Source organism: Biomphalaria glabrata, chromosome 2 (assembly GCF_947242115.1).
Source record: "Biomphalaria glabrata chromosome 2, xgBioGlab47.1, whole genome shotgun sequence".
Taxonomy (NCBI): Eukaryota; Metazoa; Mollusca; class Gastropoda; family Planorbidae; genus Biomphalaria; species Biomphalaria glabrata.
The window spans coordinates 58,539,738-58,550,356 of NC_074712.1; the positions used below are offsets into that span (position 1 = coordinate 58,539,738).

Consider the following 10,619-nt stretch of genomic DNA (forward strand, 5'->3'; position numbering starts at 1 on the left):
GGATTGTGTTTGTTGCTTTGCCAAAGTCAATACATGTGTGAAATGTCTTTTGTTGTTGGCCTGCTGGGGAGATAACTGAACTCTTCTCTCACGTGCAGGCTTGGCGCAGGTCTCCAGTTTGTTTCCCAGTTCTCTGAAACTCTCAACTTACACACACTCACTATTTACACAACTATTGTTATTGATCACGAAGACGAAATGACTGTCTTCACTTCTGCAAGCCTTCAGATAAAGCAAACATCCGGTGTGGCCAATTTGAATGTAACTTTGATGTTAATTGTGGCACAAAACACAAAACTTTTGAGTTAGGACATATAAGTATTTGTCTACCAATGCCCATCGGTATCGTAAATAAATAAAATGGGTGGGAAAGGAATTATAACATCACAGAGTCAATTGGACACAGGAAAATATACAAAATACTTTTTTAAAATTAAAACAAAGCTCATATTAAGCGTAGTTGCATCAGTTTGGAGCAGTCATGTAACTATATATGTAATAGTTCTAGACCAACAATAAATCTGTGCCTTTAAAACTAATTGTACCAATTGTTTTTGTTCAGCGCTAGTTCCTACTTTCAATTGAGCTTCTCGCTACGTTTTGATCCTATTACATGGACCAGTTAGGGAGAGAGAAAGAAATGTCTGGGTGAATTTTACCGTAATCGGTGATTAAAAGCATAAAAAGGAGGGGGGGGGGACGACCTGAGTTCGAACTTATTGCTCACGCCTCCTCAATATGACATACTAGCCACTCTGCTAGTGGGGTGCTAATGATTATAGAAAATTGTATAGTTATTTATTGCTTGTTTCAAACTTACTTTAAAGCAGCGACCTATAAAGGGGACTATATCAGCTTATACCACCACTTCAATCAAGTACACATTCTTTCCCTTGTTCAAGATACCAAACAAAATAATTAATTGATTCTGGTGTTGTCGGGTAAAAGAAATAATTGTGCCAACTATCAGCTTGATCTTAGATTGGGTGTCGGAGAAATAACGTGTACACACTTTTTACCAAGACAGAGTGAGTTAATATACGCTTTATAAACATGTACACCAGTGTTTTCCAAACTGAATAGGCGTTCGACGAACTACTTCAATAATTAACTAGTAGGCCACCGCGTGAATTAATCTAAATACTCAGAATGTAAGTAGTGTTATCCGTTAAGGAAACAGTTTGGGAATCACTGATTTAAACAACACGCGCCTGCCTTAGAAATTCTATGTATCGTGGAAAAGATTTTATACTGAACAACCGGCGTTGTCAAGGTCAATGCAAATACATTTGAACAAACAAATTTTAGGGTTGTAGGTCTAATGTAGGCCTATAGATTATAATTATACATCAATATAAATATTGAAATTTTGTTGACTACAATTTTAAGTTTCGGTCGAGAAGAAATCTATGTTGAAATTATTTATGGACTTTTTCTTCCAATACATTGACCAACGAATATTTTCAATGAACTAGGGGGCAGAGAATGTAAAGTAGACACAGCCAGATACTATATAGGGCAGAGAATGTAAAGTAGACACAGCCAGATACTATATAGGGCAGAGAATGTAAAGTAGACACAGCCAGATACTATAGGGCAGAGAATGTAAAGTAGACACAGCCAGATACTATATAGGGCAGAGAATGTAAAGTAGACACAGCCAGATACTATATAGGGCAGAGAATGTAAAGTAGACACAGCCAGATACTATAGGGCAGAGAATGTAAAGTAGACACAGCCAGATACTAAAGGGCAGAGAATGTAAAGTAGACACAGCCAGATACTAAAGGGCAGAGAATGTAGACACAGGCAGATACTATAGGGCAGAGAATGTAGACACAGGCAGATACTATAGGGCAGAGAATGTAGACACAGGCAGATACTATAGGGCAGAGAATGTAGACACAGGCAGATACTATAGGGCAGAGAATGTAGACACAGGCAGATACTATGTTTTACTAGAGCTATGTATGGAAGGTGAAGGATTAATACATACACAGACGCACACACTGCCGAGAAGGTAGTCGTCTAAAAGAAAATAATAAATCGACTACCGGCGGAAAATGGTTTTGCTTGCGCTGGATGTGGCAAAATATGTAGGGGTTTGCTAGGGTTGCGTAGCTACGGGAAATACTGCATTCCTCGTTAACTTTCGGTCTCGAAGACAAGCCTTAGTATTATTACTTATAGAAGGAAAAGCAGCTTGAAGTCAGAAATATAGCCTAGATCTATGAGAGGTGGTTAGCAAGACAACCAAAGGGCAAGACGAACAGTGTTGGAATCTCGCAAGAGTTCGGTCTGTTACGTTTTGTAAACAGACTTAGATTGAAAATCTGAATCTCAAGCTCGCGTACATAGCTGAATAGTTCATTTTAAGACAATCTATTAAAATCAATGATTAATTAAATTTTAGCGGTGGCTGAGAGGCAAAGCGCTTGGTTTCCGTACAGGCGGTCCCGGGTTCGAATCCTGGTGAAGACTGTGATTTTTATAACGGCATTTTTGGGCGCCTCTTAAGACACCCAGCTCTAATGGGTACCTGTCATTAGTTGGGGAAAAGTAAATGCGGTTGGTCGTTGTGCTGGCCACATGACACCCTCGTAAACCATAGGCCATAGAAACAAATGACCTTTACATCATCTGCCCTATAGATCACAAGGTCTGAAAGGGGAACTTTACTTTTTACATTGTCTATACTTTAAGATCTACATATCTGCCCTTGTCACCGCTAATAAAATAACGCGGTTAAGTTTTCTCAATTGTATCAAATGTAAACACTTGCGCGTCTTCTCGCCATTGTAAGGCTACTTTAGTTGTATACATTAATTTGATTTGATTTGATTTGTGCCCTGTAGTTGTGAATTGAGTACATTGAGATGTTGCGTGATGTCAGTAAGAAAAGCAAGATCCGACAAAACATTGGGTCACTGAGCTGAGGTATGTCTCCGTCTTTCATTGCCATGAACAATGCTATTACCCGTCTCAGTTCAAAAAATCTCTGCAGCACTTTTCCACGACTCAACCATCTGACTTCCGTACGATAAAGCAACTCACCGTATTCCGTTTCTAAAACAGCTAGAAATGACACAAACTGTCTGTGGTTGAGAACCCGTGCACGTATGAAGTTCACGGTCTTCACGACAACATCCATCACGTTCTTCATTTGTAGACTTTTGCCATAGAGTGCTTCTTGGTGCAGAATGCAGTGTATGGCTGCAAAAGGTCCCGCCAAGCTGAGCTGATACCGTTTCTCTACCATTAATCCAACAACGCCAACCTTCTCTGAACACATTGCTGGTGCACCTTCCGTAGCTACTGCAACAAGTTTTCCCCACGGTAGCCCACACCTGTCAATACAAGCTTCCAGTTCTTGAAACACGTCGCGTCCAGTCGTCGTTCCTTTCATGGGTAGTAAGTCCAATAGCTCTTCAACAATGTTCAAGTTTTCGTCGACCCCACGAATGAATACGGCACAGTATGCGGTGTCTGTTACACCAGTAGACTCGTCCAGTGCAATGGAATATACTACAAAATCTTTTGCAGCGGCAATCAGTTGCTGTTGAACATTTGTCGCTGACTCGGTGATCCTGCTTGCAACTGTGTTCGCAGACAAACTTATGCCTTTGAAGGGCTTCTTTTTCTCGGGGCAGATAATTTCACACGCCTGTAGCATACACTCTTTTACAAACTGGCCTTCAGTGAATGGTCGTGATGCCGTCTTGCTAACAACAAAGCTTGCCTTCACAGAATCTTCGCTTGCAGTGGGCGGACACCTCATTTACTGATTTGTGCAGTTGTAAACCATTTCACGGCTTATATGTGGTCATTGTAAATTGTATCTAATTTGTTTTTAATTCGCGGACGTGGCCGCGGGCCACACAAAATTGTTTCGCTGTGGCCCGCGGGCCACGTGTTTGAGACCCCTGGTCTAGATTATGATAATTTTATAGGTTTGTGCGAAGATGACCTACATAATTCCAATTTTATAACATTCTAATCAACGAAAACAAAATTAAGGACATTTAGGTTTCTTTGCTAAGAGTTGAAGAACTACACACACACACAAGCACAATTTATCCCAGCGCCATCTGTTACATTTTTTTTTCTTTACATTTTGGAAAGTGTTGAGGTAATACTAAATGGAGACAGACGACGGCGAAACCCTCAGCAGATTGTAGAAAGTGTTTGAGGTAATACTAAATGGAGACAGACGACGGCGAAACCCTCAGCAGATTGTAGAAAGTAGAGCAGCTTGGGAATTGGGGTTGAAGCTTAGGCTATATCAACTCACTCTGTCTGGTCAAAAGTTTGTACACGTTATTTCTCCCACACCCAATCTCGGATCAAGCTGAAATTGTGCAAAAAATTTTCTTGTATCTGACAAAGCAAGAATCGTTTTTTTTTAAATTAACCAAATAAATATTTTATATTAATATTTATTTTGTTTGGTATCAAACAAGGGAAAGAAAATGTACTTGATTGATTTGGTGCTATAAGTTGAACTAGTCGCCCTTATACTTTACACCTTGTAATAATATTAACAATAGGCCTACATAAGTATATAACCTTCTATTTTCATAAGCACTTTACTGGCACAGTGGTTAGTGTATTGGCCTGTATAGATTTGAGTTCAAATTCAGGTCGCTCAACTTTTAAAAATATTTTTTTATAAATGCATTTAAAAAGTGATCACACAGTTACCCTTTCTTTCTCCCCCACCTTTATCCCAACTGGTCCAGACAAGTGATAGGATCATACCACATTGAGAAAGTTAAAATCATGAAATGCGCTAAACAAAAACATTAGGTAAAAATATTTCTAATCGCACAGATGTATTATTGTTAGTCTGATCTATTACAAAGTTTGTTGTTGTTTTTTTAAGTAGGCTACTTTTATATTTTCTTGTTGTATATCCACATTAAAAAGAATTGAATAGTTCGAAATGAATATTAAAAGCCGAATCTAAGTCAAGACTAAAGCAAACCATGGTCTGACTCAATCAAGCGTAGGCCCTACTACGACTCGATCAAAACTGAAACGAAAATTGTAATAATTTCACCCAAACATGAAATAAACATGGCCTAACATTTTAAAACATGGCCTGACTCTTGCCTAAGATTTAAAAACAAGGCTTGACTCTTACTTAACATTTTGTCTAAACTTAAACGCGGTGTTAATGTCTCTTCAACAATACAATGACCTAAACTATTTCGAAATCTTGAAGAGTCGATCCTGAATAGATTACTGCAGGGAAAAACCGGAGGAAAATTTTCAGGGAAATCAACTAAATAATTGCATTCAAATCTTGGAGTGACTAGAGGGCTATTGCAATGATATGTTCTGCATGCACTATATTACATTATATTATTATATACTATACACTATATTATTATATACACTATATTATTATTGGCCTCCTTCAGTCGTAGAACGACTATGGTTCATCTCGAACACTTTTTCATATGGCTGTGGAGCCCTATTTTGGAGAGACACTCCCGTCCACATATATTGCAGGTCAAGGTGGCTTTCGCTTTGGTGGTAGAGGAGCTGGTCGTTTTACGTATGCTTTTCAATAGCTGAGGCCCATGTATTCTCGCTGTCCACAGCTTTCTTGGTCAACGTCTCTCTCCAACTAGTGCGGTCCCAATGGTCAGTATCAATGTGCACTGATTTTAAATCTCATTTTATTACATCCACGTAACGGAGGTGGGGCGACCAGTTTTTCTTGAGCCAGACGCAAGTTGCCCGTAGAGAATGATTTTCGGGATGCGATTGTCCTCCATCCGGCGGACACTATACTAACGTAATTATATTTTGAAGAACAACATGTAATTGTGAGATTAAATTGCTGTTTTAATAAATAAAAACTATGTATAAAAGAAGGCTGTTTGATAAGATTAATAAGTGCATTTTTTTAAAATCATTTTGAACCTTTATTTTTCATTCACTCAACTAATGGAGGAATAGGGATAAAGGTTTTATTTTAAAACGTATGAGTTGGACCCCATTAGGATACACCTCTGTCCATTGATTTCCAACCTCTTAATGTTCTGATGTTCATCCTCCTCCCCTTTGCAATCCATACTAAGTAGAGAATCTAATCAGTGGCCTAACCCATCACTCTGTCTTCGTTACCTATATTATGTTAAAGCGATCGAAATGGACACTTTCTGTGCTATCATGTCGCCTTCTGCTCACACAGTCAACCAATCAGATTGGCTGGCTAGGAGTCGGCAGAAGTCTGAAAGGGGATGCACTCTAAATAAAGTAGAATATTTTTTTGTTTGTGTTCTTTTTTGTGTGTGGCACGCAAAGCATGGTTTATGTTTCTTTTCACTTCGTGTGATCAAATTTCAATCCTAAAACGCAAATGATTGGTTTCGGACTGATTTGGAAAAAGTTGTTTCTCTACGCATGTTTCGTTCTGGTCGGGAATATTCACAACGCTTCGGGGGACCAACTGCCATGCAATCCTAAATATCCTTATCGGACCTACGATGGGAGCTGCAACAACTTAGAGCAGCCCAGCTATGGCGTGGCCGGGTCAATGTTCAGGAGAATTCTGCCTCCTAAATATGAGAACGATGATGGACAAACGCCTCGGCTGACTGGAGTGGGCGGGTCACCGTTGCCCAGTCCAAGAGCAGTCAGCACCAAGGTGCACGAGAGCGAGAAGCATAGCGCCCATCAGGCCACCATGATGTTCATGCAGTGGGCGCAGTTTGTGGACCACGATTTGACCTACACACCCAAGACGCCGATGGTCAAGTGCTGCAGCAAAAATCTGCTGTGGAGTGGACATCACCATCCAGACGTGATGCACGGAGGTCCGTGTTTCCCCATCTTTGTGGACGAGCACGACCCATACTTTAGAGACGACACAACTAGGTAAGACATGGACCAGTCACGTGACATTGGTTTCAATAGAAGGCGAGATAACTCAGTCTAGAAACGCGGGATAACTCTAAGGAATATGAAGTGAATTGAATTAAAATGTAAAAAATGTATATATTTTCATTTATATTTGTCTCTATTTAGCTATATCTATCTGTAGATAGAACAAATATATAAATTATAAAAATTAATATACTCAAAAATATTTACAGAAAGAAACAAATGTAGGCAATATCGGTTTCAGCATAATTTCACTTTATTGGGGTGATTTCAGCAGAATGCTCTTTAATCTCTAAGTTAGCGAAATGAACAAAAAGCTCCTTCTGCCGGCCTGCTTGAACAATAGAGTTCTGTTTGGGGCAGATATCCAAGCTGGTGTCTTTGTATCATACCACAATTTCCAGGGTCTCAGAAACCCGGGACTAGAGATGTGGCCGAAGGCCGAGTACACCAGTGCGTCAACCATTTTCCTTTTACAGCCATTTCCACCCGGGCGCCATGTTGAGACAGTGAAGAGGACGCGGGATAGTGAGCATAACTTTGTTAATAGCTTACCTTTTTGAATAGAAGATACACGTTATAATATTGGCCTAACCAAGGTTACATGAAATTTAGTTATACGTTCTTCTTTGATTTGTAATGCTTTGGTTTCTTCATTAATTCATTAACTTTGTGTTCCATTATAACATTATAACACCTAGATATATTGAGTTTTTAGTTCGTATAACTGGTTTACTACGAATAAGATAAGTATGATTTAATTACATCAGGGTGTTGTTGTTTTTTTTGTTGTTTTTTTGTTACTCTTAACAAACGAAATTTTTCTAGGTGAAAAGAACTGCTCCAAATTTGATTCCCATTTCTGTAATGTCTCTAATTCAATTCTCTTTGTAAAATTTCAGTAGGCTATCTTGTGTTGTTTTTATCGTCCTATATATTATGCTATCGTCTGCAAATAATCTGACTTTTGTTCCTGAACTAATGCAATTTGGTAAATCATTTATGTAAATTAAAAAGCCGTAGAAGTGGAATTGAGACTTTTCGTGAGTTTTATTATGGTAAAACAAAGCACTGCCAACAAATTTTTTAAAAGTATGCTATGGTGGTGAACTTTGGAAAAGTTTACTAAAATGGCATCTATTTGCTCGTTACTTTCTTATCCTTTTGAAAATACATCAATAAATCCTAAAAGTTGAGTTTCAAATGATCTAAATTTCTTAAAGCCATGTTGTTATGTTTGCTGTATAGTATTATTAGACGTATTACAATCAAACGTAGTCCTAGGAATTACGCTTACAAAGGAGTTGTCTGTCGCTCTTATATTTATTTGTGAAAAGTACATTTTGAAGTCATTGAAGAATTTTTGATTGAGAAGGGAACGATTAAAAGTGGTGTGACTTCACGGAATGACCAACTTCAGCGAGTCTGTTTCCTTGTATTACTGGCATTGTGTCTCATTGCACCATTCAGTAATTTTCGACCATTATTTTCTTTACTTTGGCCTGAATGGCTTATTCTGGTAGTATTACATCTGTAGTTCCAGATAGCATTTGTAAGTATAGCTGTATCACCCAGCTTTATGAAATGTGCGTATTTAGGTATACATTTTTTTTCTCTTAGTTAAAGATTCATCACTATTCTCTTTTCACAATACCTATATTCAAGTTATAACTTCGTGGAGGAACCTGGGTGGACACGGAGATTTTGACTTTTATAATTTTTTAAAGTATAGAAATAAATTTCAATTTTTTTTTGTTTGTGTTTTTTTTTAAAACTAGATCCAATATAGGTTTTGAAAAGACTGTTGCGTTCTTGAAAGGACTATCGCGTTCAGTAATTTCCGAATGTAAGTCATTATTGATTTAAGAGCCTGCTAATGGACATTAAGCAAATTATGCAAACTAATCGCTCTATAAGAAGCAAAGAATATTTCATCAATATCAATCTGCTCTATAAGTTTCATTTATCATTAATCTTGGGACTCGTAGACAATACTTATTATAAACTGTATAAAGGAGGTATTGTATTTTTTTTTTAAGTATTTTGTTTGCTGTTCTTGTTAATGATTTCCTTCTGATGTTGAATAATTTGTTTTGTTTTCCTTTCTAAAAAGATGTCTAGAGTTCAGAAGGTCGCAGCCTCGTTATGATTCTCACAAAGTTCGACAACAAATAAACGAGGTGACATCTTGGTTGGACGCTTCTCACATCTATGGGAACTCGGAGTCGCAGGCTCTGTCTTTGCGCTCCTTCAAGGACGGCAAACTCAAGGTGAAGGTCATCCACGGCCACGAGTTCTTGCCGGAAGCAGACGACACCGAGGAGAAGAAATGCTTCTTGATGGAAAAGGGCGACTACTGCTTCAAGGCGGGAGACATCAGAGTCAACGAGTACCCAGGATTAACTGCCTTGCAGACGATCTTCATGAGATACCATAACCAGATCTGCGACCGGCTCAGGCATATTCACCACGAGTGGGAAGACGAGATCTTGTATCAGGAGGCGCGCCGGGTGGTCATAGCTGTCATTCAGAGAATCACATATGACAAGTTCATCTCCCAACTGCTCGGCCCTCTAGCGGCCAAACACGATCTTCTGCCAGGAGCGCACCACTACGACGAAAAGATTGACCCAACTCCAGCTAACGTCTTCGCCACTGCGGCCTTCCGCTTCGGCCACTCCTTGATCAAGGACAGCTTAACCATCGACGGGGAACTAGTGAAGACAGGCGAGTTCTTCATGAGACCCAAGTTCGTGATCAACTCACTTCCGGGTGTCGTTAAGGCCTTGATCAGCGAGCTCTGCCAGGAGACGGACATCTATTACACCAAAGCCATGACCGAGCATATGTTTGAAGTGCCTTACAAACCTAAGACTGGCCATGACATTGTCTCCACTAACATACAGAGGGGCCGAGACCATGGCATTCCTCCTTACAACGACTGGCGCGAATATTTCGGTCTCAAGAGGAAAACCTTCAAGACAATGGACTCTGGATCCAAAAAATACAGCCAAGTGTACGACTCAGCAGACGACATTGACTTGTACAGCGGCGCCATAAGTGAGCATAATATCGAAGGTGGAATGGTAGGAGAAGTTTACTCCAAAATATTGGTCCAACACTTCCGACACGTGAAATTCGCGGACAGATTCTGGTATGAGAACCGTGGAGGGAAAGCGTCATTCACGAAAAAACAAATACGCGAAATTCATAAAATGTCGCTGTCCAAAGTGATCTGTGACACTGTGCCAGGTTTTAAGAGAATTCAACCAAATGTATTCGAGCCAGTTGGCCACGATAACAGTATGATAGAATGTTCCATATATGATGACATCAATTTTGAAAAATTCTGGGCTTAGGTGAACTCATTAAAAGCTTTTCGAACAGAAACAATTCCAAGCGTTGATTCTGTATTCTTATCATTTTACAAAGCAATAGCTCTACATCATAAAAGTAGAGGCAAATCTAAACCATAGTTCTGGCAAGTTGAAAAGTAATTGAAACTTAATACTAACGAGGCAGCTCCCAGAATCGCCGACAGAAAAATCTAAAACTTAATTTCTATATTTAAAATAGTGTGTTACATATCTGTCAAGACTTAGCCCCAGTTTCGGCTACTTTTGTGGTAAAAAAATATTTATTTTATGATAAAGCTAGCTCGTTTTATAATGAAAAAAAAATGAAATGCTTATTGAAAACTTTAGTTGATTCTAAGTATAACTTGG

The 10,619-nt window shown here is 39.1% G+C and overlaps 1 protein-coding gene across 1 annotated transcript; it reads left to right on the plus strand.

The window, feature by feature from the left end:
• The first annotated feature begins 6,193 nt into the window (after window positions 1-6,193).
• Window positions 6,194-10,288, plus strand: LOC106065603 (peroxidase-like). Its single transcript, XM_013224452.2, has 2 exons — window positions 6,194-6,888; window positions 9,008-10,288. The coding sequence occupies exons 1-2, from the start codon at window positions 6,371-6,373 to the stop codon at window positions 10,251-10,253; spliced, it is 1,764 nt and encodes a 587-aa protein (XP_013079906.2). The 5' UTR covers window positions 6,194-6,370; the 3' UTR covers window positions 10,254-10,288.
• The last annotated feature ends 331 nt before the right edge of the window (window positions 10,289-10,619 follow it).

What these genes read in the sequence shown, in the direction of transcription:
- LOC106065603 (XM_013224452.2), top strand. Translation starts at nt 6,371, where the DNA reads ATGATTGGTTTCGGACTGATTTGGAAAAAGTTGTTTCTCTACGCATGT. An exon ending in TTTAGAGACGACACAACTAG is followed by an intron (nt 6,889 to 9,007) that starts GTAAGACATGGA and finishes CTTTCTAAAAAG; the next exon opens with ATGTCTAGAGTTCAGAAGGT.